The sequence below is a fragment of the Salmo trutta genome, chromosome 3 (assembly GCF_901001165.1).
Source record: "Salmo trutta chromosome 3, fSalTru1.1, whole genome shotgun sequence".
NCBI classification, from domain to species: domain Eukaryota; kingdom Metazoa; phylum Chordata; class Actinopteri; order Salmoniformes; family Salmonidae; genus Salmo; species Salmo trutta.
In genome coordinates this window covers 32,630,862-32,658,412 of record NC_042959.1, presented here as the reverse complement: position 1 = coordinate 32,658,412, position 27,551 = coordinate 32,630,862, and the positions used below count along the sequence as shown (strand labels likewise).

The window sequence follows — 27,551 nt, the reverse complement described above, 5'->3', positions numbered from 1 at the left end:
TGTATTTACTCTGAGGTAGAGTTCAAAAGCATGACATACACTGATTTTATGACCCAACGGTGCTTCGCACTCTTATTAATTCCAGCCAGGGTAAATCAAAAATAAATACTGGAATTGTGATGCTACTCAAGACAATCTCTTGCATTTATAAATGACTGATTTTATTCACTTTAAAAATGTATACTGCAGAAACACGTACTGTCAAATCATAATGAACCTAAGACCTGATGGCTATTCTCTGAAAGCAGAGCAAGATAGATTTAGTTTTGACCACCACCTCTGCCATTATAAAAATAATCAGATGTTTCACGTCACTGGGTCTTAATAGAAATTGTTATCAAAATAATATTTTTACCAGGACAAACAATTAAAAAGACATGCATGATTGCCATGCAAAAAATAATAATAAAAAAAAAATACAAATAAATCCATTGAAATCTTCAGGTCTTCTTCCTGTACGTGTGGGTTCAACAAAAACTCCACTCTAGTACACTTATTGTCTGTACATTTTTTGGATTTTAACAACTGTCATTCCTAACACGTTTCCCAGCAATCAGATCTTGTTCAGAGGTTTCGTACTGCTCCAGTTCATGCTTTTCGATGTAGCGTCTAGAAGAGAAAGGAGGGCGGAAACAACTAACAGAGTTGAAAGGTGGACAACAATGACTGTAAAATGTGGGTGGAATTATAAATCAATCCGAGATTGAATTGCAGCTTTGATCTCACCTTCTTGCAAACTCATACAAGGCCTCTTTCCTCTCTTGTAGGGACATGTGTCTGTCTACCGGTGATTTCCCAAAAGATTTGGCAGCAGGCTATGGGTCAAAATGATAAAAATCAGACTATATATCAAACTCCTGATAAATAGAATAGCGTAGCAAGATGGCACCTCAATTACTTTGCGAGCAAGGTAATATAGACTACCAGTGGACGTAAGACATCATTTAGATGATTGGCAAACCTTAATGGTGGGAGCAGGTGCAGCTGAAGAAGAGGGGGACCTCCAGGCTGGGCCTGGTGCAGACGTGGCACCGCCTGTGGCCTCCACTGGGAACACCTCAGTGCTCTCCAGGAGGTTAGTGATAGTGGTGTCCACACAGTTGGTTTGCACTGTAAAAAGGGTAAAGGGAAAGATTTGGGGAAAGCTGCAAGCTACTGTGCCTTTTTCTCCCATTGATCCTAATACAAACTCCATTTGAATAAAATGCACATGTAAATACAGGACTCGAGTGCACTGCTCATCACCATTCCAAATTCCCAGTCACTGCACTGGAAATGCAAAGTGGAAATAAAAAGGTGGCATACCCAGGTCTCTGGTGATGATGCCAAGGGGGACGTCAGGCAGAACCTCCTTCACCTGCTGAGCCATCCTGCTGATCCTGAGCTCCTCCACCCCAGAGCTGCGGATCATGAAGCCCAGGGGAACTGGACGTGGTCTGGCACCCAGATCTGGACAGACAGCAGCAAATACACACCATCACCAATGGTGCCAACCACCCTCCAAGTGAGCATAACTTGTACCAAGGCCATGCTGTAGGAAGGGCCTTGTCAGGGAAGGTTTCTCCAGGGCTCTCCCTTACTCACTTAAGGTTGTGGTGCGCGGTGCAATGTGCCTTTTCCTCTTGATGTGCTCTGCTTTGTCTGCTTTGGTAATCTGTGTAGAGACCACGCTGAGCTCAGTGGCTAGAAGCTGAAAATGGACGACACAAAGACCAATCAGAAGACAATATAATAATTATTTTCTTTAGTGTTCAATATCATTGTGAATTTTCGGCTCCCAATGTGACAACTTGCAATATACAACAAACCCTTTGATAAGATACATACTTGCTTTATTTGTCTGGGCGGTAGTGAATAGAAGGCAGTGCAGAATAAGGGTGTAAAAATGAGAATGACAAAAGGTTTTATACCTCTTGGACTTTGTTGGCAAACTCTTGAAGTGACTCTTCATCTTGTCTAGATACAGGGGGGAGCCATCTGTAAAAGTAAACAAAACAGGGTCTCTACAAGCCTTGTGAGCATTAATAGTGAACTTATTCTGCTTTCACTACGGTTTTACGGTATGTAAAAAAAAAAAAAAGGGCAATGTTTACATAACCCCCTTAAACAGGCCCATTTTTACCACATCCTTTCCTGCATACGCTTTTTATAACTCCCGTGCGCATGCCAGTGACGAGTGGTTGTATGAATATACACCATCACATTTTTTTTGTTTAGGCAGGTCATAAGATAGATAAGCCAAATAAAATGTATTTTCAAAATAATGGCATACTGAGTTTAATTACACTACATGAACGTCGAACATCTCGTTCCAAAATCATGGGCAATAATATGAAGTTGGTCCCCCCTTTGCTGCTATAAGAAACTCCAATCTTCTGGGAAGGCTTTCTACTAGATGTTGGAACATTGCTGCGGGGACTTGCTTCAATTCAGCCACAAGAGCATTAGTGAGGTTTGGGCACTGATGTAGGGCGATTAGGCCTGGCTCGCATTCGGCGTTCCAATTCATCCAAAAGGTGTTTGATAGGGTTGAAGTCAGGGCTCTGTGCAGGCCAGTCAAGTTCTTCCACACAAATCCTGACAAGCCATTTCTGTATGGACCTCACTTTGTGAACAGGGGGCATTGTCATGCTGAAACAGGAAAGGGTCTTCCCCAAACTTTTGCCACAAAGTTGGATGCGCAGAATTGTCTAGAATGTCATTGTATGCTGTAGCGCTAAGATTTTCCTTCACTGGAACTAAGGGGCCTAGCCCGAACCATGGAAACCCATTTCATGACGCTCCCGACGAACAGTTTTTGTGCTGACGTTGCGTCCAGAGGCATTTTGGAACGCGGTAGTGAATGTTATTTTTGTACGTGCTTCAACACTCAGCAGTCCCGTTCTGTGAACTTGTGTGGCCTACCACTTCGCGGCTGAGCCGATGTTGCTCCTAGACATTTAGTAAGGCCATTCTACTGCCAATGTATGTCTATGGAAATTGCATGGCTGTGTGCTTGATTTTATAATTCGCCGAATCCACTAATTTGAAGGGGTGTCCACATACACTATATATACACAAAAGTATGTTACGTGCAAATGAATGAAATCAATAGTTCATTATTTTGTTCAATAAACAGACAAGACACACCTACCACAATCACACATACACCGAGTATACAAAACATTATGAACACCTGCTCTTTCCATGACATCGACTGTCCAGGTGAAAGCTATGATCCCTTATTGATGTCACTTGTTAAATCCACTTCAATCAATGTAGATGAAGAGACAGGTTAAAGAAGGATTTTTTCCCCACCTTGAGACATGGATTGTGTCTACGCCATTCAGAGGGTGAATGGGAATGACAAAAGATTTAAGTGACTTTGAACAGGGTATGTGGTGCCAGGCGCACTGGTTTGGGTCAAGAACTGGAACACTGCTGGGTTTTTCACACTCAACAGTTTCCAGTGTGCATCAAGAATGGTCCACCACCCAAAGGACATACAGCCAACAGTAGGAAGCATTGGAGTCAACATGGGCCAGCATCCCTGTGGAACGCTTTCAACACCTTGTAGAATCCACGCCCCGACAAATTGAGGTGTTCTTAATGTTTTGTACGCTCAGTGTATATTTGTAGTGAGAATATATAAGAGAATAAAATACAAATAATATTTTTCCCACACAACTTGTGTCATGGGAATGTGTAGAATTGCTGTCATAAAATAACGTATATTGTTTTATCCATGCTTCATCTCTTTCCTATCCTCACTCAGCTTTGTTAGCAAGCAGGCGTAAGGTCTTACATTGAGAATACCTTCATCATGATACCCATAGAAAATAATAGCAATCCTATTTTGAAAAGCATGTGAGTCTCGTGTTCTATCCGCGATCTAGCAAAATAATAGGCCTACACTTCATTTGGGCTATATTATTGCATGCAACATGTTTCTGATCAGTGATAGAAGCGCAAACGAAATAGACGAGCTATACCACCTCAGAAAACCAGCCAGAAACCAATGAACCTATACAGACAGAGATTCAGTGAAACAAAATCACATTGATTGAGACAAGTCAGTGAAGTCACTGGCTTTTGGTCGGGAGTAGGCCTAGACTACTAAGCAACTGAACAGCAAAATAATCCACTTGTTAAAACTACATAACATAAAATTTGATACATGCCGTCAATTGCATTAGTCTACTTTATTCTAATATTTTCATCAATCAGTGATATTTATTCCCAAAGTAATTCTTTAGGGATCCATCTAGCTGTGGTTAAGAAAACAGTGCATGCTGAGTGGTGGGCTATGCAAAGTTTAGAACTAGCAGGAGGATGGTTGACAGGCGCTGCCTAACATTCATGAAGAGTTTAAGAACGTAGCGCATGCCAATGCCCCCACAGGTTTACGGCTACGTTTCATACTAAGCCGTAGGCAGAAGTTTACCGATAAAAAAAAGTTTTGGCTTTGATACCAGCAATACCTTTCAGATATAAGGAAAAGGCGAAAAAAAAGTTGGCAGTGTGGTAAATTTGGCAGAAAAACATTTAGTATAAAAGGGATATTAAACTTTCCCCGTGATGAAAGCTTGCTTTTGGCCTATAATCAAGCTGAATGAAAAGTTATATTACAACACACAATATACTGCTGATCCTGACAAAATGTTAACTCTGAAACGGCAAGACCATCACAAAAACCATTGTTAATTCTAGCAGAATTTTCCAGTGAGTAATGGACTGGACTTTAAGGACATGCATAAAATGTGTCAATTATCAAAGTGATACCTTTACAAGGTCCAACCAGAGCCCCGACAAAGACAAGTAGTGAGAGACAGTAATTATTTAGTACCTTACATGGTACACTGTACATGGGACGAAAAAGGTCCACAACAGTTCTGTCAGCCAAAAGGAGTCTGGCGTGCTCTTGAGAAAGAGGAAGAAACTGCATTAGTACTTTCATTTCAGGAAATCCTCTGCATGTGTCTGACAGAAATATGTAAAGGCTGAGTGAAAAATCAACACAAAATCTTTAGGTCTATCACTGGTGTGAAAACCAATTTTACAAGAAAGTACTGGTCTTCTATGGACTGTTGGAGGAAACCTTCAACTTTTGAAAGCCCAACTTTTTACACAAACACTCACCAAATGTAGATGGTTAAATATGCCAAGAGTACTGCTTTTAAACTAATATGACAGAGGCAGTTTAGTTTTGATGCTATTACCAGAGCTACAAATGGCCTCTTCACTTGCAAGGCCACAGGCTGAATGGAATCAGTCATGGAGAAAGGCCAGGAGCTGAGGGAGATAAAAAACACAGGTTAGCTCAGTAGCTCTTAGAATCAGTAATACAGGGGCAGTACAGAGGCAGCTTACAGCAGTGTTGGCATTCTGCTTAGGACAGATTCTCCTCTAAAGACCCGTTAATAAATCACTTGATCCATTTCAATTAATAACAGCAATAGTTCTGTGTTCTACTGGTGATTAGGGAAAAATAGAAAAACGTATTTGTATATACAAAGACGGCAGATATAACCGACTACTAAAAAAATGGTCTTATACACAAGATAAATCCTATGGATAGTACTGATCAGCACATTATATTTAAACCAGTGCTGTGGGGCAGGGACACTTTTGGTTTGAATAAAGAACACTTCAAAACCAAAGCGAGAGACAGTGAGAACTCAATCAGCTTGATGACAGGGATAATGCAGTGTGTTGTGGCTCACCTGAACTTGAGCAGGCCAGCGCGCCCGTTGGTGGTGTCCTCCTCGGGGAAGAGGAGCAGGGGCAGAGTTTCTGGAGAGGAGCAGTATCTCCTGAGGGACTCCTCCATCTCATCCTGGCCCGATATGGCACCCAGCTCCATGAAGCCTCTGGCCCAACACACGAAGCCTGCAGAGTCCTCCAGCATAGGCTGAGCAGAGGAACAGGTCACAAGTCATGGTAAAAATGAATAACAAACACTGGCTGATGGCGTAAGGTTGAGTCAACGCAGCTGCATTTGAAAAAAATATATCTCTTTGTTCAGCTGGGCAAGAACAACCAATGATGTTTACAAACCCTGGATTGCTGATGCTACGTATTGGCCATTGAGCAGCTTTGACGCCACCGGTCTGCCATATTGGCACTCCCCAGTAGGAGCAGTCCTCTATAGGAATTCTACAGTATTTCAATTAAATGGACAAAATTACATTAGTCATACCTAAACAATGTTTTTATATATTTCTTTATGTTTAGTTCATATCATATAATGTAAAAGTATGCATGAAGGTGTCTGTAATATAATAAATGTGGCAAAAACGAATGTAGACATTAAATGCATTTCTATAGCTTCCAGAATATTTTTTACAATTGTGGGGGAGTGCCAAGATGGAGGCACGGTGGCTTCAAAACAGTGCCCCCTATCAGTCATCTATTGTATATATAAAATCATTGAGAACAACTCAAGGAGCTCAAAGTGCAACACGATGAATAGCTTCACTTCAACAAAACACTCACCGTATTGCAGGAAGTCAGAAGATTGACAATGTTGTGGTCAAACTGGGTCACGTGATTGCAGATGTACAGTTTTGTGCTTTTGTCTCTTAAACGTGGGCTGTTCTGTCTGACGTGCATACCAAGGACTGAGAACATTATTCTCACAATGAATCTGGAACAGGAAGAATTCTTTGAGTTTGATCCAGTGAACACAAAACAGGATATGTTTTAAAATGGAGAAATACTAGACAAACTGCAAATTTGCCAAGACTTCCCACAATTGGTTCCTTCAAAATGTGCACCCTTCTTTGGTTGAGGCATACCCATATTGGGAGAAGCCAATAGCAGAGGTGCGTAAAGATGGTGGCCCACCATGTACTAAACTATCAAAATAAATTAAGTCGCACACTCCATGTATAATCTCCCAGCAATTTAATGGGTATTTATGTATAATCTTTGGTAAATACCCATTAAATTGCTGGGAGACAATACATGGAGTGTGTGACTTTATTTTGATAGTTTATTCGCCGTTAGTAAGCACCTCCACACAAACTATTGTTCTAGGTGTGCGCCAGCTTGTTTTTAAAGCCCCATGTACTTACCACAAATGCCTTGTTTTCTAAGTTTGTTGTATTGTACATTTCTTTCCTTTACTCTTTTTTTGTGTTGTCATTAGCAAAGTATACATGAACCCAATTCTAGCTCCAGGACGCCGACAATTTGAAAAACTGAAAAAGTATATTGTGCTGATTTATTGGTGCATTGAACCATGTTTAAAAACCATTTAAAAAGCCATCGTTTAAATCCTCAGTGGACAGTGTACCCCATTCATAGACACTAACTGCTTTAGCGCCTATTGATGTTAGTATCTCCTGACTGTTTTTTTTTTAAAGAGCCTTGACGCTTGCTTTAAACATTAACACGCGTCGCTGACGGTAGTGTTTTTTAAAGATAAGGAACATATCTTTCATATCAGCGAGTAATACTTTTCTAAAAACAAAAGGTTAAATTACTACACACCTTCTATTTGGTTAATGTTCCCACACGGCCATATCTCCATGCTACAGTGCTTGTTTACAAAAAAACAGACAGAAGACAAGAGGCCTGTGCTAATTAGCTATCTAGTGTGCTCCAAACACCTGTGTGTAAGGGTAACTCTGGAAGTGTAGCGGAAGTGTAGTTTAGTCAGATGGAGGCACCCATAGCTGAATGGATCTGTGTAAAACTGCTACAGTAAGTGTATATTTTTTATTTGAAGGGTTCTTTCTCTTTTGATGAAAGATAAGGGCCATATGTTTTGATAGCCTTGATTACTGACGTGTCTAAACACAGCGTCGGGATTGTAGTTCACATGAGCCAGTCATGGGCGAAGCTAATCACTCAGAACTGTAGGGAGAAGACAGAATGCCTAAAGTTTAAGCACTATGGATAGCGGTTTAACAATGACATAACTGAATTCTGACATCTTTATGCCCCTTCACCATTGTGGCAGTATTGATAGATTTGTTTTTATTTTAAGCAGGAGGTCACCCCACTGTGTATGATTTTGTCATTATGCTGAGTCAACCTAACATTTAATAAGATAACCAGTTGTAAAACTACCCTTACCTTCTAGCAAGACTGTCTGGGAGTGCACAGCTCACCAAAAACACATGTGCACCTACGAAGAGTCGTAGTAACATCAAACACAGGCCAACTGGAGAGTAAAGCAACACCAGCAAAAGGACCAGTCCATCGTTTGGCAACCTGTTTGGGACAAACACAGAGACAGCTCGGTGTTATCCTTGACAGGAAGAATATTCTGAGTCCAAGGGGACAGATTATATGCTTCTAGCTAGGAAACTAATGTAACTGCTACCGACCAAGCTACTTGCTAGCTAGCCGTTAATGGATAATAGTATTGATATCTTGTTGGCTAATTTGCTTACAGTAACTAACAAGCTAAATGAACGCCAAGAAGACGACGACTTAGCTAGCTAATAGCCAGAGCCGATTATGAGCAAGACTATTGGAAATCTCTGCCATGGGTATCGGTGGACTGATAAACTCATTTAGCTGCTAGCTAGCTTGTCTTGAAAACAACACTTCTTGTTCTTACCGCTGGAAGTCAAACATCTGTTCTATTCCTCGAGTTTCCATTATTTCACCTAATCTGTAGGTTGAGAAAGTTAATTACACCCGTCACTTTCCTGCATACTACCTAATCAACCATTTAATTCGAAACGATAAAAGGTAAAACTGGTAACAATTTATTTGCTCATGTTGATGCTGGCTAACGTTTCCAGCTAGTCTACCTCGGGCGCCATGTTCAACGCTAGAAAGAGATCAGCGTCTCGTCAGCAACACAAAAAGTACTTCCGGGTTACGGAATTTCGGAACATTTCCAAATAAAAGTCCATGTAATGGTAGAAAGGTGTCAATAACCTGTATTTATTCATGATATAAAAATACCTGTCTAAACATGAACAATTATTCATATTTAAATGATATTTGCATTACATTTGTGTTTTCAAACATGTTCCAAGGTTAAATAAATGTGAATCACTGTAGATGGTATACATATTGATTTATAGAGCAAAAACTATTCTTGGTTCCGCAGTAAAAGTTGGGTAGGGAATAGTCAGTAGAGGCTGTATAATCTATATGGTGTCATTTCATGGGGCTCTGAATAATCCGCCCATTACATTGGCCACAATTAGGGCTGGGCGGTATACATTATTTTACGATATACCAACATACCGTATTTTACGATATACCCGTATTGATGCAGGTTTTTTTTACATTACCTTCTATAACAGTATTTGAATGTTCGGTTTGTTAAATATAATACGCCGTGTGTAACGTGCATTTTTTTTGCTTACTTCGCTACTTGACTAATTTCTCTCCGCTCTCTCTCTCTCCATGCTGCGTTCCACACAGACCTAGCCCCGCCCCCTATCAATCAATGAGCGCATTTGTTGTTCCTGGAGCACGAGACGCTTGCGTTCAATCTCTGCACGGTCAATGCTGCACATGCAACAATGTTGATGACCAAGAGGCTGTTTTCACTTTGCTTCTTAATATAAATCCACTAATTCGGTGTCTACTCTGTCACAATAACTCCTCCCTGGCATTTTCATTTGTTTTCATGTCAAACACTGTATTCGAATAATTATTATATTTCTATGATTCCAACAGTTCAACCAAGTGTTTTGCTCTAAATCAAATCGCAATTGCAACATTTGGTTTAAAATAAGGCCTATATTGTTTGCCCATATCGTGCAGATCTTATGTGGCAGTGTGGAAATGATTTCAAATGAGTTCAGGAAAACCCAAAATAATTTTGGGTTGAATTGAACAGTATAAAACAATCAGAATGGAGAACGACCCATTGAAATAACTTAGAATATATGGGTTGCCACACTAGGGTCAGGCACTACTCATAAAGCACATTTAGAACTTTTATTATTAAAAAATATAAAATACAGTCATGCCGTCAACAAAAAAAAATACAATAACGCTCACTATTATACATTAAATATCGCTTTATAGAGAAAAAAAAAACATTATTTGTGCTGATGTAAAAGTGGGGTTGGGATTACTCACTAGGGACTGTAGAATCTATACAGTGCATTCGGGAAAGTATTCAGACCCCTTGACTTTTTCCACATTTTGTTACATTACAGCCTTATTCTAAAATTGATGAAATCTTTTTTTTCCCCCTCATCAATCCACACACAATGCCCCATAATGACAAAGCAAAAACAGTTTTTTTTAAATTTTAGCAAATGTATACATTTTTTTGTTGAAATACCTTATTTCATAAGTATTCAGACCCTTTGCTATGAGACTCGAAATTGACCTCAGTTACATCCTGTTTCCATTGATCATGCTTGAGATGTTTCTACAACTTGATTGGAGTCCACCTGTGGTAAATTCAATTGATTGGACATGATCTGGAAAGGCACACACCTGTCTATATAAGGTCCCACAGTTGACAGTGAATGTCAGGTTGTCAGAAAGAGGAAATGGCGCCTGTGCTTGAATCCAAAGGGGTGGCTAGTGAAGTGTGTGATAATGAATGGAAAATAGTGAAATCAAAGAATGCAACAAAATGAGCAAAAGTTGTAGTAGAAGACAAGGACCAGCTCGATAAAGCCTTATTGGGCTGCGTTTTTTTGGAGGAGATTCTTTTGGGAAATCCATTTGTAATATCGAGGACTGTGAAGAAAGCAGTGGGAAAGGTGAATTCAATCAAGGGAATTGAAGCAGCCTTGTTTTGGTTAATTGTGTTGATGAAGAATCTAGCAGAATTGTCCACGTCAGAAGTAACACGTATTGATCTTCGGAGCAGGGCACCTGCCAAAGGAGTTATAGCTGGAGTCTCATTGGATATAAATGATGAGTACCTATGTCAGAAAATCCCAGGAGTGGTCAGTGCATGTTGCCTGACCCGTATGGTAAATGGAATGAAGGAAAAAAGCTTGTGGATATCATTGTTGTTTGATGAGACTCTACCTGAATATGTGAAACTTGGTATAGTATGTTATGTGGTGAGAGAATTTTTGTTCAAACCATTAAAGTGTGGACATTGTAAAGGATATGGTCATGTCAAATGTTTGCAGACAAGATAATTATGATATTGAAGAATCTGTGAATGGAAAATGTTGCAACTGTGCTGGGGATCATACTCCGGACTTCCTTGAGTGGCCAGTTAAGGGGAAAGAGGTCGAGGTGTCAAGGATGTAATGAGGTCGAGGCGCTTTAGAGAGTGGAAGGGGCAAGAGGCAACAGTGTTGAAGATATGGCGGCGGATGCATTGCAACTAGTTGCTAGTGTTTTAAGTCAATCGGGTGATCTGGATACACTCGTTGTGAAGGTGGATTTTTGTGGCATTTATAGCCCTTTTGTGCTGCCTAATGTGAGGGAAGTTTTCTGTTAAACCCTACTAATGCTTGTGCACTAAAATATCCTTATTTTAGCCTAGGCATTGTGCTTGAGAGTTTCTTTATCTAACTCATATAAGCTAAGTAACAAAGATAATTAAGATGTTTTATCTGCGGAATATGCTTATATGATTGAACTGTTGAAACTCTTGTTATTAAAATGTCTCCTTTCAGACTCTGGTGTTGGCAGCTGCACTTCCTCCCTCAAATGGGCCTCAGTAACCTTGGGTCCAGAGAGGGGAGAAGTCAGTCTTATCTATCACATGTCCCTGTTGCTATGCAGAATATCAGCAAGGAGTATGGCAAAGGAGGTCAGAAGGAAACATTGTTTCCATGTGAACTGTGTCTTTAATGCAAACCACGTGAAGGGATGGCGTGAGTAATGGGGAACCAATCACTTGTCTCCACAGTGTCTGTGTGTCAGTCACCTCCTCCGAGGGGAGATTGTTCTCTCCCCTAGTTCAAGGTGGAAACTAAGTAACAACAAATTTTCTTAGTACTGAACAAAACAAGTTATTTGTATTTGGGGCCCAAGGTCTGGCACGGGATGTGTGGGGTTAGTGTTTGGGACCATTGTACGTCATATTGCACCGATCCTGGGATAGTATATAACCCAGAAGTTAACTCCACTCAGGGGGCTCTCACTTCATTACACTTGCATGTGTGGAGAGACAAGCCTCCTTGTAATAACAAGTCTTTTAATAAAAGTAATGCCTTGATTGATTATTCATTTTGCCTCTCCTCATTATTGATTAAGGGTAGAATTTCCATCACACTAACCAATGGCTGTGCTGTGTACTTCAGGAGGCAAGTCAACGGCTTCTTCCAGAAATAAGTTTTGATTTGTCCCCAAAAAATGCAATATCTGTGGAAGGTCTGGTAAAGGGTGGACCTATGGTTATAGTAGGAGTTGACTGTAATGATAGTGACAGTGTTGCATGTGGTGATAGAGTTAACTGTGGAGTTGACTGTACTGATTAAAGCACAGGTCAGAAATTTTACACAACAGATGATACATTAAAATAATGCTGTGGAACAAACAAATCTGAAACATAAATTGTATGGGTGTGGCAGGGATGTTGGGGAGGATCAGAAAGTTAAAATAAATATTTGGTTACCATGCTATTTCAATGGCAATACATTCCGTTATGCAGCATAATGAGCAATTTGACTTCTAATTTTGGGAGGAAGTTGCCAAAACGTTGCAATGACCAATTGGAAAACCCATTGTCATTAAATGTGGTGTCAAAATATCTTAGGAATATGTGGGACAAGAATAGCGGTAACATTCAAAATGGTGTTATTCTGAGTGAGGACCAACCCTTTGAGCCCATCACCCATATGTAATGAGATAGGAGATGAGGGTGACAGCACACACTTAAGTCATTGTAACAGAGTGGGGAAGAGAACTTGATTTAGTTTTAAAGGGGACTGTGACACATTTATACATCCTGTTGCTAGTGACAAGAAGGTGAAATTAAACAAAAATGTTAAACAGAATGTAAATGAGGTTCAGGTACAAAACCTATTGCCTGTGGAGAGTTTAAATCAGGGAATGTCAACTGCTCAAAGAAGACCCTCGGACTTCCAACTTAATATGCAAAATGTACATACTTTTGATGGTAAACCACCTGCTTCTAAACTTCATATTGATGTAGCGAAGAGTTCATATTATAGAGCGTCAGTGGTGCAGCCCAATCAAATCTCAGACACCCAAGATATTGGGAATGAATACTACCACAGAGACAGGAAGTTGGGGTAGAGGTTTATCAGATGAGGAAATCGTAAGCTCTATGACAACTGAATCAGATGAGCAGCATGTAACTGGAGAGGTTGACGTCAAAATAAGAGAGGATACAGTGAAGTGTGTTGTCAGATGAGGCGCATTTTTGGAAGGTTCAGGCATACCACTCTGAATAATAATGTGTTTACGTTGACTCGTGACGAATGGGAGAGGGACCATTCAGAAAGTTCTCATGGTTAGGCTATTTGCACCGCAGAGAAGCGGGGGTCCGGAAAAATCAGATCAGCAGCCTCTGCCTTTTAATAAAAACAGTAGCAGTTGTGGTGTTTGTGTGTGCTTGTTCTCTAAAGCAGTGTTCTGCGAGGGCAATGTGAATGCACTTTTTCACAACGGCATGCAAGACTGTTTTACATGAGTTATCGTAGAGGAAATTAATTGAAATAAGTTATGCTTGAATGATACAGCAGACTGATGAAATGAAGCTATATGCTTAATAATGAAATTATCTTTAAATATGAATGTATTTATTTCATATAGTGGTAGGCACCAATATCAATAATTTGATATATCGAGACCATTAGATATTGATATGAGCAAGGCATATCGTGATATTGGTTTATTCTTCCTGTTAAACTACACTATTCTGTGAAAAACACACATGAATGTTTCTGCATGTACAAACCCTTTCACAGACCTTCTCACAGGCTGCTTAGCATACTTAAAAAAAACTAGCACTAAAACAAAAATAGTCTACTTAGCATATATAATTGCCTGCTTCTCATTGAATTAAAACGGTCTAGGTACATTTATGTCAGCAGAACACAGCTGTCCCAATGGGCAATCCACAAGGAGTTGTCTGGACTTTACAGAAAAGTGAACATTCACACAGTTGCAATGTATTTTCTACGAACCGATATATCAATATCGAATAGAAAAATGTACTGCATCCGGACCAATGGAATGGGTGGAGTAGAAAGTGTTGCTGGGTATTTATACCAGAGTCCCCTATGTATTAACACCATAATAGATTCTACAGACCCTAGTGAATAATCCCACTGCCACTTTTACACCTAGAATAGTTCTCGCTATATCAGACAATATGTAATATATATGCCTATAACGGATTGCATCGGGACCATTGGGGTTGGTGGAGTAGAAAGTGTTGCTGGGCACAGACCTCAGTCCCCCATGAAATAACACCATATAGATTCTACAGACCCTACTGAGTACTCTCTACTCCTCTTTTATATCACCACAAATAATAGTTGTTCCTCTATAGTGCTATACTTGTACCGTATAGTTTCCAGGCATCGGTTTGACTACAGTAAAATGCCAGCAAGACTCCATATTATTCAGAGCCCCATGAAATTACACTATATATAGTTTCTACAGACCCTATGGAGTACTCCCCAACCCACTTTTACATTGGCACATATAATAGTTTTTTGCTATATAAACCAATATGTAATTTACAGGCCTACAGTGTATTGCATTGGGACCAATGGAATGGGTGGAGTAGAAGGGGCTGTTGGGTATTTAGACCAGTCACCCAAGAAATAGAACTATATACAGTCGTGGCCAAAAGTTTAGAGAATGACACAAATATTAATTTTCAATCTGCTGCCTCAGTTTGTATGATGGCAATTTCCATATACTCCAGAATGTTATGAAGAGTGATTAGATGAATTGCAAAGTCCCTCTTTGCCATGCAAATGAATTGAATCCCCCAAAAACATTTGCCCCAGCATTTCAGCCCTGCCACAAAACGACCAGCTGACATGTCAGTGATTCTCTCGTTAACACAGGTGTGAGTGTTGACGAGGACAAGGCTGGAGATCACTCTGTCATGCTGATTGAGTTCGAATAACAGACTGGAAGCTTCAAAAGGAGGGTGGTGCTTGAAATCATTGTTCTTCCTCTGTCAAACATGGTTACCTGCAAGGAAACACGTACTGTCATCATTGCTTTGCACAAAAAAAGGGCTTCACAGGCAAGGATATTGCTGCCAGTAAGATTGCACCTAAATCAACCATTTATCAGATCATCAAGAACTTCAAGGAGAGCGGTTCAATTGTTGTGAAGAAGGCTTCAGGGCGCCCAAGAAAGTCCAGCAAGCACCAGGACCGTCTCCTAAGGTTGATTCAGCTGCAGGATCGGGGCACCACCAGTACAGAGCTTGCTCAGGAATGGCAGCAGGCAGGTGTGAGTGCATCTGCACGCACAGTGAGGCAAAGACTTTTGGAGGATGGCCTGGTGTCAAGAAAGGCAGCAAAGAAGCCACTTATCTCCAGGAAAAACATCAGGGACAGACTGATATTCTGCAAAAGGTACAGGGATTGGACTGCTGAGGACTGGGGTAAAGTCATTTTCTCTGATGAATCCCCTTTCTGATTGTTTGGGGCATCCAGAAAAAAGCTTGTCCAGAGAAGACAAGGTGAGCGCTACCATCAGTCCTGTGTCATGCCAACAGTAAAGCATCCTGAGACCATTCATGTGTGTGGTTGCTTCTCAGCCAAGGGAGTGGGCTCACTCACAATATTGCCTAAGAACACAGCCATGAATAAAGAATGGTACCAACACATCCTCCGAGAGCAACTTCTCCCAACCATCCAGGAACAGTTTGGTGACAAACAATGCCTTTTCCAGCATGATGGAGCACCTTGCCATAAGGCAAAAGTAATAACTAAGTGGCTCGGGGAACAAAACATCGATATTTTGGGTCCATGGCCAGGAAACTCCCCAGACCTTAATCCCATTGAGAACTTGTGGTCAATCCTCAAGAGGCAGGTGGACAAACAAAACCCCACAAATTCTGACCAGCTCCAAGCATTGATTATGCAAGAATGGGCTGCCATCAGTCAGGATGTGGCCCAGAAGTTATTTGACAGCATGCCAGGCCAGATTTCACAGGTCTTGATAAAGAAGGGTCAACACTGCAAATATTGACTCTTTGCATCAACTTCATGTAATTGACAAATAAAAGCCTTTGACACTCATGAAATGCTTGTAATTATACTTCAGTATTCCATAGTAACATCTGACAAAAATATCTAAAGACACTGAAGCAGCAAACTTGTGGAAATTAATATTTGTGTCATTCTCAACTTTTGGCCACAACTGGACAGTGGCTTACGAAAGTATTCACCCCTCTTGGCATTTTTCCTATTTTGTTGCCTTACAACCTGTAATTAAAATTGATTTTGGGGAGGGGTTGTATACTTTGAGTGACACAACATGCCTACCACTTTGAAGATGCAAAATATTTTTTTGTGAAACAAACAATAAATAAGACAAAAACAGAACTTGAGCGTGCATAATTATTCCCCCCCAAAGTCAATACTTTGTAGAGCCACCTTTTACAGCAATTACAGCTGCAAGTCTCTTGGGGTATGTCTCTATAAGCTTGGCACATCTAGCCACTGGGATATTGCCCATTCTTAAAGGCAAAACTGCTCCAGCTCCTTCAAGTTGGATGGGTTCCGCTGGTGTACAGCGATCTTTAAGTCATACCACAGATTCTCAGTTGGATTGAGGTCTGGGCTTTGACTCGGCCATTCCAAGACATGTACATGTTTCCCCTTAAAACGTCTTAGGGATCAAATCCCTTTAGCGGGATCGATTTGACAACATCCGGTGACATGGCAGAGCGCCAAATTCAAATTAAATTACTATAAATATTTAACTTTCATGAAATCACAAGTGTAATACATAAAAATAAAGCTTAACTTCTTGTTAATCCAGCCACCATGTCAGATTTCAAAAAGGCTTTACGGCGAAAGCAAACCATGCGATTATCTGAGGACAGCACCCCGCATACAAATGCATGACAAACATTTTTCAACCAGGGAGGTGCGACACGAAAGTCAGAAATAACGATATAATTCATGCCTTACCTTTGAAGATCTTCTTCTGTTGGAACTCAATATGTCCCAGAAACATCACAAATGGTCCTTTTGTTCGATAAACTCCTTTATATCCCTTAAATGTCAATTTATTTGGAGCGTTTGATTCAGAAAAACACCGGTTCCAACTCGCCCAAAATGACTACAAATTATCTAATAAGTTACCTGTAAACTTGGTCCAAACAACTTTCCTAATCCAACTTTAGGTATCCTAAAACGTAAATAATCAATACAATTTAAGACGGAATACACTGTGTTCAAAAGCGGATAAAATCAAAGTGGAGCGAGCTACAGGTCGCACGCACCAAACAAGAGTCCACTTGGCTTGACACTCATACTGAATAGCTGTACTTCTTAATTTCTCAAAGGAAAAACATCAACCAATTTCTAAAGACTGTTGACATCTAGTGGAAGCCATAGGAACTGAAACCAGGTGCCTCATAAATCTAGTTTCCAATAAAAAACCAATAGAAAACACAGTGAACTCTTTTTTTTTCCTGGATGGTTTGTCCTCAGGGTTTCGCCTGCCAAATAAGTTCTGTTATACTCACAGACATTATTTTAACAGTTTTAGAAACTTGAGTGTTTTCTATCCAAATCTACCAATTATATGCATATCCTAGCTTCTGGGCCTGAGTAGCAGGCAGTTTACTTTGGGCATGCTTTTCATCCGGACGTGAAAATACTGCCCCCTATCCCAAAGAGGTTTTAAACCATTCGAGTGTTGCTTTAGCAGTATGCTTAGGGTCATTGTCCTGCTGGAAGGTGAACCGCCATCCCAGTCCCAAATCTCTGGAAGATTGAAACAGGTTTCCCTCAAGAATTTCCCTGTATTTAGTGCCATCCTTCAATTCTGACCAGTTTCCCAGTCCCTGCCAATGGAAAAACATCCCGACAGCATGATGATGCCACCAACATGCTTAACTGTGGGGATGGTGTTCTCGGGTGACGAGAGATGTTGGGTTTGTGCCAGACATAGCATTTTCCTTGATGGCCAAAAAGCTCAATTTTAGTCTCATCTGACCAGAGTACCTTCTTCCATGTGTTTGGGGACTCTCCCACATGACTTTTGGCGAACACCAGCTTTTTGGAGTGTACGGCTTAAAGTGGTCCTATGGACAGACCCTCTAATCTCCGCTGTGGAGCTTTGCAGTTCCTTCAGGGTTATCTTTGGTCTCTTTGTTGCCTCTCTGACTAATGCCCTCCTTGCCTGGTCCGTGAGTTTTGGTGGGTGGCCCTCTCTTGGCAGGTTTGTTGTGGTGCCATATTCTTTCCATTTTTTAATAATAGATTTAATGGTGCTCCGTGGGATGTTCAAAGTTTCAGATCTTTTTTTATAACTCAACACTGATCTGTACTTCTCCACAACTTTGTCCCTGACCTGTTTGGAGAACTCCTTGGTCTTCATGGTGCCGCTTGCTTGGTGGTGTTGCAGACTCTGGGGCCTTTCAGAACAGGTGTGTATATATACCGAGATCATGTGACACTTAGATTGCACACTGGTGGACTTTATTTAACTAATTATGTGACTGCTGAAGGTAATTGGTTGCACCAGATCTTATTTAGGGGCTTCATAGCAAAGGGGTTGAATACATAAGCATGCACCACTTTTCAGTTTTTAATGTTTAGAAGTTATTTTTTTCACTTTACTAATTTGGAATATTTTGTGTATGTCCATTACATGAAATCCAAATAAATATCAATTTAAATTACAGGTTGTAATGCAACAAAATAGGAAAACACCAGGGGGATGAATACTTTTGCAAGGCACTGCATAGACTCTAGTGCTAGATCAATAGGTTCTGTAGAATATTATGTTCTTTACATTAATTTACTTACGCTCCAACCCTTTTTCCATGCGCTCCACCTTGCTTGTAATATTATTATTTTATATAAATTAGTAATTTTCTTAAATTTAGACCCCCGATGTAATTTTGTAACTTTATTTTAACATTATGCGTTATACAAAGCTGCAAAAATGATTGATTTTGTATCATACACACAGCGTTTTACTGAATACTTTTATTTTGAAGGCAAAATCTGAAAACCGGAAGTTTTAATGCTGCTGCGGTGAGCAGAAAGACCAAAAGAGTGACATTTTCCACCATTTCCAGTTCCTTATTTTTTGTTGACAGAACTATGCTTTATTATGGTACGCAAAAGTTTTTAAGACATCAAATTACATAGTGCTGTTACAGTCATGTTTTTAGATTCATTTGAGTAGACATCCTGTTATCCCAGTGCATCCACACCTTGTTTTCCTACTGTGTTCAGCGTTGAACCACATGTGCATTCCTACTTTTATCTGGTTCACTGTGATGAGTGAGAATGAAGTGAGCGCGGAAAGAGGAACACATAAAAAGGGAGAAAGAGGAGAGAGCAAGTGATAGTACCCTGCAGCTTCACTCTTATCTAGTTATTTTCCACTCTGGGACCCCTGGCTCACCCGGAACCCGGACCCAAATGGAAGTGGATCAAATAGTGATTTTAATAAATGTTATATGGAAATATTTTATAAAATGCACTTTTTGCCCTCAACTATGTTAATGGTCGATTTTGTTTTACATTTGGTTTTGTATATGTTTTAATGATTCCAAATAGTTTTCCAAGGGGTTTTTTCTTTATACATTTTGATTTGTGTATGAAATATTTTCCTAATAAAATAAAGAGATTTATGACATACAGACATTAAATTGTGGAATCAGTGTAGTAAAATAATATGTCAAACTTAGATATTTCAATGGTTGTGTGCATTCTGTTGCCAAGATATAGTTTTACATCAGTCCAGAACACCTCACTATCTAAATAATTACAGAATAAGTGTTCAATAGATTCCGTTTCTAGTTCACAAAAACTGCATTCACTGGTAACATCAGGTATATATTTAGAAATCAAGCTATTTCACGGGTAGAATCTATGGATAATCTTAAAGGTGGTCTCCTTTACTTTATTGGTCACCTTAAATTTGTGTGGAGTGAGCCAAGCATGGCGCCAGTTTACATCAAACGATGAAGCCCAACAAAATATAGCAGAGGGAATAGAATTCCTGTAGAAAATATCCCTTAATAAACAATCATTTAATTTCTTATCTAGTAAACCTATGCCATTCACCTGGATATCGCTTACAATAGGATATGTTCCAAAATATGCATTATTCTGAAGTAAAGAGTTTATCCAAGTAGGTATAGCTTTTATAACAGGATCTTATTCCTTGCTTGAAACCTCAAAGTTGTATCTTTCCATAAATTATCTCTGCGTAAATGGTTCCTTCTTTTTTTTCTAAATTACATGCTGACCAGACCACATGCGCTATTGAGCTCAAGTTGATTTTGTCCACCCACATAGGAGAGGCAGGATTTGCAGCGCGTTGGGCATCACAAATAGAACTAAGTTCTATTTTAGAGCCTGGCTATGCAGACGCTCGCCGACGCACACAAGCAGTGTGTGCGCAATGATTGAATAACATATATGTGTACATTTATTTTGCAATGCTCACACATGCGACTCGTCCGGTCTGGTCAGCATGTAACGTTCTCCTGCATCATTGTTTTCCAGTATTTTCAGGTTTTGTGATATCTCTGAGGGAAATGGATGGTAGGAGCATGGAGAGGTCGAGAGATAAGTTAGGGTCAAATTAGTGGAATGGGGTGGTGTTTTTGTTTATTTTATGAAATAGTGGTATATAGGCGTAGGGTTAGTTAGTGGTGGAATTCTTTTCTCCCTTTCCCCCTTCCTCTTATTTTTGGATCACAAAATGTATTGTGATCCACAGTAGGTGGCGGCATGCACAAACAAAATGTGCAAAGACATGATACCGATGAAGTCAATTTGGATGGGATTCAGAGATAGATGAGAGGGGTTGATGGTAGCTGAAGGATGGGATTAAAAACAAACAAAAGATAACTATTATAAAATACATTGTGTCCATAAAATGTATATAGTAGGCATAAACTGGAAGTAGAAGCCTAAGTGTTGTTGTTCATTAGTTTACTCCAATTACGGGAGTGGTGGTAGGGTTAAGGGAAAATAAAGCAAAATACATTTAAAAGAGATGTGTGCATGTATGTATATATGCAGGGTTGGGGAGTAACGGATTACATGTAAGGGATTACAAAAAAAACGGTAATCCGTTATGTTACCAGCAAAAATATTGTAATCAGATTACACATACTTTTGAACAACTAGATGATTACTTTGAGGATTACTTATGAATTCAGAAAGGATGTTTGCGAAAAAAAAAATCATAGACACTTCTCTGTTTTCTCAATGACATTCAAATCAGCATTGAAAAAAGGAGCAAGTATAAGTTTGTTCCACCTGAGCGAGTCTGACCACAAGTCAGAGACCACTATGATGAAACACCAAATGTGTTTGATGGATCGCTGGAAAAGAGCAGGAATAGGCTTTTGTAGGCTACAGTCCAAGCTGTCTTCCAATGGTGCGACTGCTGTCGGCATCCAAAGATGATCCAACTTGAATAAACGCTTGGAGGTAAGGATGACAACAGTGGTGTAGTCTACAACGGTACGGATATAACTTATTATTGATATCTACATAGCGCATTGATGTGAATCACACTGCTGCTCTCTCATTTAGCTATTTGCGCCTTACGGATTGTGGTTGTTGTGGATGGCCGTTCACAAATCTAAATGTGTATTTGAACGCCTTCCCTGTAGCTCAGTTGGTAGAGCATGGTGTTTGCTAACACCAGGGTTGTGGGTTCGATTCCCACGGGGGGCCAGCACAGGAAAAAAAAAAGTATGATATGTATGAAATTGTATGAAATGTATGCATTCACTACTGTAAGTCGCTCTGGATAAGAGCGTCTGCTAAATGACATAAATGTAAATGTAACTCAATAATGGTTGAGTTATCACACTCAATGAGAACCCAACATATAAGCTTGTTTTTCTCCAATGTTTGTAAACATTGTAAATGTAAACAAACACTGTATAGCCTCATATGGTTAAAACAATAATTTTGATATCATGGATGGTTAGTCCTTGCATCCATAGCTCTGCCTATTAATCTGAGAATGGTTATATTTCTCCAGGCCCATCCCTCAGCTTTTTACCAAAACAGAGGTGTTTCGGCCATTTTGTTATTGTTTCATCTGTGGATTTGCCCTTTAAACAGCTGCATATTATCAAGATATCAAAGTGTCACCAACAAAAAGGTAAAGAATAGGCCTATAGCAAATGTAGCATATGGCATTCATTTTTCACATGTAAATAGCACTTTTCAGTAGTGCTCAAAGCATGCCATTCCATGAGCACAGCATTTATTTTTCAACTCGAATCAATGAACCCAATCAGTCCTCCATGACAACATAATCATAAACAGAGTATGGCTGGCTAATAAGTCCTTTGTATTGGGGTCATGCTCAGGTAAAACAATTTGGCTAATCTATACTTCCATATTTCCAAGTCCTATTCTTGAAGATCAAGGGATATAACATTTATTGGAATGACTGGAATTCTGATAGACTTTGTTTTTTAATGTAAAGATATCATTTAATTGTATTATTATATGGAGTAGAAAGAGATTGGTTAGAAGAAGCCTACATAACCAACCTAAAAAGTAAAATGTAACATCCATATATGGCCAGCTACATAAACTTTAACATTGATTTATCCTGCAATATATGTCATTCAATTGGTAACATACATTTGTCTTCAAATGACTCTTAAGGGGAAAGTAATCTAAAAGTAACTGAATGTAATCAGATTACGTTACTGAGTTTGGGTAATCCAAAAGTTACGTTACTGATTACAATTTGACAGGTAACTAGTAATTGTAACAGATTACATTTAGAACATAATCTACCCAACCCTGTATGCAGTACCAGTCAAAAGTTGACACACCTACTCATTTCAGGGTTTTTCTTTATTTTTACAATTCTCTACAATGTAGAATAATAGTAAAGACATCAAAACTATGAAATAACACATATGGAATCATTTAGTAACCAAAAAACTGTTAGACAAATCAAAATATATTCTTCAAAGTAGCCACCTTTTACCTTGATGACAGCTTTGCACACTCTTCGCATTCTCTCAACCAGCTTCACCTGGAATGCTTTTCCAATTGTCTTGGAGTTCTCACATATGCTGAGCACTCGTTGGCTACTTTTCCTTCACTCTGCGATCCATTTCATCCCAAACCATCTCAATTGGGTTGAGGTCAGGTGATTGTGGCGGCCAGGTCATTTGATGTAGCACTCCATCACTCTCCTTCTTTGTCAAATAGCCCTTACACCGCCTGGAGGTGTGTTGGGTCATTGTCCTGTTGAAAAACAAATGATAGTCCTACTAAGCGCAAACCAGATGGGATGGTGTATCGCTGCGGAATGCTGTGGTAGCCATGCTGGTTAAGTATGCCTTGAATTCTATATAAATCATTGACAGTATCAACAGCAAAGCACCCACACAACATCACACCTTCTACCCCATGCTTCACAGTGGGAACCACACATGCGGAGATCATCCATTCACCTACTCTGCGTCTCACAAAGACACGGTGGTTGGAACCAAAAATCTCAAATTTGGACTCATCAGACCAAAGGACAAATTTCCACCGGTCTAATGTCCATATGGCTCGTGTTTCTTGGCCCAAGCAAGTCTCTTCTTATTATTAGTGTCTTGTAGTAGTGGTTTCTTTGCAGCAATTTGACCATGAAGGCCTGATTCACACAGTCTCCTCTGAACAGTTGATGTTGAGATGTGTCTGTTACTTGAACTCTGTGAAGCATTTATTTGGGCTGCAATCTGAGGTGCAGTTAACGCTAATGCACTTATCCTCTGCAGCAGAGGTAACTCTGGGTTTTCCTTTCCTGAGGCGGTCCTCATGAGAGCCAGTTTCATCATAGTGCTTGTTGGCTTTTGCGACTGCACAAAGTTCTTGAAAGTTTCCGAATTGACTGACCTTAATGTCTTAAAGTGATGATGGACTGTCGTTTACCTTTGCTTATTTGAGTTGTTCTTGCCATAATATGAACTTGGTCTTTTACCAGATATGGCTATCTTCTGTATACCACCCCTACCTTGTCACAACACAAATTATTGGCTCAAATGCATTAACCTGTCTGGGATAGGGGGCAGTATTTTCACGGCTGGATAAGAAACTTACCCGATTTAAACTGGTTACTACTCTTGCCCAGAAACGAGAATATGCATATTATTAGTAGATTTGGATAGAAAACACTCTAAAGTTTCTAAAACTGTTTGAATGGTGTTTGTGAGTATAACAGAACTCATATGGCAGGCAAAAACCTGAGAAGATTCCAAGCAGGAAGTGGCCTGTCTGCGAATTTGTAGTCCTTCTGTTAATTCTCTATCGAAACTACAGTATCTGAGCTGTTACGTGACACTTTCTAAGGCTTCCATTGGCTCTCTAAAGCCTTCAGAAACCGGATTGAGGCGTCTCCTGTCTCTGGGCAGATAATAGCAGCTCAGTTTGTCAGTGGACTGCCTGGTGACAGAGATTGGAGATGCTCGTTCACGCCATTTTTTCATTTTCCTCTTTGAATGAATACAGCATTGTCCGGTTGGAATATTATCGCTATTTTACGAGAAAAATAGCATAAGAATTGATTTTAAACAGCGTTTGACATGCTTCTAAGTACGGTAATGAAACATTTTGATTTTTTTTGTCTGGAAATGCACTCGCGCTTTACCCTTTGGATAGTGACCTGAACGCACGAACAAAACGGGGGTATGTGGACATAACTATGGATTATTTGGAACAAAAACAACATTTGTTGTGGAAGTAGCAATCCTGGGAGTGCATTCTGACGAAGAACAGCAAAGGTAATACAATTCTTCTAATAGTAATTCTGAGTTTAGTGAGCCCTGAAGTTGGCGGGTGTCTGAATAGCTAGCCTGTGATGGCTGAGCTATGTACTCAGAATATTGCAAAACGTGCTTTCGCCGAAAAGCTATTTTAAAATCTGACATAGCGATTGCATAAAGGAGTTCTGTATCTATAATTCTTAAAATAATTGTTATGTATTTTGTCAACGTTTATGATGAGTAATTTAGTAAATTCACCGGAAGTTTTGGGTGGGAATGCTAGTTCTGAACATCACATGCTAATGTAAAAAGCTGTTTTTTTTATATACATATGAACTTGATTGAACAAAACATGCATGTATTTTATAACATAATGTCCTAGGAGTGTCATCTGATGAAGATCATCAAAGGTTAGTGCTGCATTAAGCTGTGTTTTGGGTTTTTGTGACATATGCTTGCTTTGAAAATGGCTGTGTGATTATTTTTGGCTGTGTACTCTCCTAACATAATCTAATGTTTTGCTTTCGCTGTAAAGCCTTTTTGAAATCGGACAATGTGGTTGGATTAACGAGAGTCTTATATTTCAAATGGTGTAAAATAGTCATATGGTTGAAGAATTGAAATTATTGCATTTGAGGCATTTGTATTTCGCGCCACGTTCTTCCATAGACGTTCCATCTAGCGGAATGTCTAGATGCAAGATTAAGAAGGAAAGAAATTAACTTTTAAGAAGGCACACCTGTTAATTTAACTGCATTCCAGGTGACTACCTCATGAAGCTGGTTGAGAGAATGCCAAGATTGTGCAAAGTTGTCATCAAGGCAAAGGGTGGCTACTTTGAAGAATCTCAAATATAAAATGGATTTTGATTTGCTTAACACTTTTTTGGTTACTACATGATTCCATATGTGTTATTTCATAGTTTTGATGTCTTCACTTTTACTAGAAAATAGTAAAAATAAAGAAAACCCCTTGAATGAGTAGGTGTGTCAAAACTTTTGACTGGTATTGTATATATATATATATATATATAAAAATTAAAATTTTACCCAAAAATATATGGGCGATTGGAAATTATGCTGATTTTCAGGTCTCTCCAGAGATGTTCGATCTGGTTCAAGTCCAGGCTCTGGCTAGGCCACTCAAGGACATTCAGAGATTTGTCCAGAAGCCACTCCTGCATTGTCTTGGCTGTGTGCTTAGGGTTGTTGTCCTGTTGGAAGGTGAACCTTCACCCCAGTCTGAGGTCCTGAGCGCTCTTGAGCAGGTTTTCATCTAGAATCTCGCTGTACTTTAATCCGTTCATCTTTCCCTCGATCCTGACTAGTCTCCCACTCCCTGCCACTGAAAAACATCCCCACAGCATGATGCTTCCACCACCATGTTTCACTGTAGGGATGGTGCCAGCTCCAGACGTGACACTTGACATTCAGGCCAAAGAGTTTCTCCTTGTCTGAGAGTCCTTTACGCACCTTTTGGCAAACTCCAAGCGTACTGTTGTGTGCCTTTTACTGAGGAGTTGCTTCCGTCTGGCTACTCTACCATAAAGGTCTGATTGGTGGAGTGCTGCATAGATGGTTGTCCTTCTGTAAGGGTCTCCCATCTCCACAGAGGAACTCTGGAGCTCTGTCAGTGACCATTGGGTTCTTGGTCACCTCCCTGACCAAGGCCCTTCTCCCCCGATTCCTCATTTTGGCTGGGTGACCAGTTCTAGGAAGAGTCTTGGTGGTTCCAAACCTCCATTTAAAAATGAAGTAGGCCACTGTGTTCATGGGGACCTTCAATGCTGCAGAAACGTTTTGGTACCCTTCCCCAGATCTGTGCCTTGACACAATCCTGTCTTGGAGCTCTACAGACAATTCCTTCGACCTCATGGCTTGGTTTTTGCTCTGACATGCACTGTCAACTGTGGGATCTTGTATAGACAGGTGTGTGCCTTTCCAAATAATGTCCAATCAATTGAGTTTACCACAGGTGGACTCAAATCAAGTTGTAGAAACATCTCAAGGATGATCAATGGAAACAGGATGCACCTGAGCTCAATTTCGAGTCTCATAGCAAAGGATCTGAATACTTTTGTATATAAAGTATTTAAGTTTTTTATTTTAATTAATTTTCAAACATTTCTAAAAAACGGTTTTCGGTTTGTCATTATAGGGTATTGTGTAGATTGATGAGGAACATTTTTAATTTAATCCATTTTGGAATAAGTTTGTAACGTAACAAAATATGGAAAAAGTGAAGAGATCTGAATACTTTCTGAATGCACTGAAAAAATAATGTAGCTATTTTAGTAAAAACATGGTTTATTCAATGTGAAAACGAAGCAGATTTTTACCAGTTGTTTCACAACTGATTTGACAAAATGTCATCACATGCAATGACTGACTTGCCACATGGTGCCTGTCTGGGAACACATTTGTTACACATTTCTTTATAAATATTGTAACCATAGGATGAAATATCTGCTCAAATAAGGGCTATACTATACAATTACACACAAAAATTAAAACAACCTTTTTTATTTAATAGCTAAGTATTTGTGTATTTTGCCTCTTGCTTTATTTCCATAATACAATAATGCTCCACATTATTATTTAATTTTTTACTAAGTTATTTGTACGGGGTTTGGTTATTTACTTGTGGAAACTATTGGTATTGAATTAATTAGCACTGCTTCTGCATTTTTCTCAGAATAGTAGGGAAATAGAGCAGAGAGAGGGAATGCACCTGCTGC

At 39.7% G+C, this 27,551-nt stretch overlaps 1 protein-coding gene across 1 annotated transcript; it reads right to left on the bottom strand.

Moving 5' to 3' along the window:
• Nucleotides 1–139: 139 nt before the first annotated feature.
• LOC115173292 (ancient ubiquitous protein 1) lies at nucleotides 140–8,782 on the bottom strand. Its single transcript, XM_029731259.1, has 12 exons — nucleotides 8,552–8,782; nucleotides 8,062–8,199; nucleotides 6,475–6,625; nucleotides 5,703–5,890; nucleotides 5,199–5,271; nucleotides 4,826–4,899; nucleotides 1,911–1,977; nucleotides 1,585–1,690; nucleotides 1,306–1,449; nucleotides 962–1,110; nucleotides 727–815; nucleotides 140–609 (listed from the first exon to the last, which is right to left on the bottom strand). Exons 1-12 carry the CDS (start codon nucleotides 8,590–8,592, stop codon nucleotides 519–521), a joined length of 1,311 nt encoding a protein of 436 aa, XP_029587119.1. The 5' UTR covers nucleotides 8,593–8,782; the 3' UTR covers nucleotides 140–518.
• Between the last annotated feature and the right edge of the window lie 18,769 nt (nucleotides 8,783–27,551).

Coding starts and splice junctions, on each gene's coding strand:
- LOC115173292 (XM_029731259.1), bottom strand. CDS start 8,592: ATGGAAACTCGAGGAATAGAACAGATGTTTGACTTCCAGCG. Junction 1,691..1,910: donor TTGCCAACAAAGTCCAAGAG/GTATAAAACCTT, acceptor GTCCATTTTCAG/CTTCTAGCCACTGAGCTCAG. Junction 610..726: donor TTGTATGAGTTTGCAAGAAG/GTGAGATCAAAG, acceptor TTTCTCTTCTAG/ACGCTACATCGAAAAGCATG.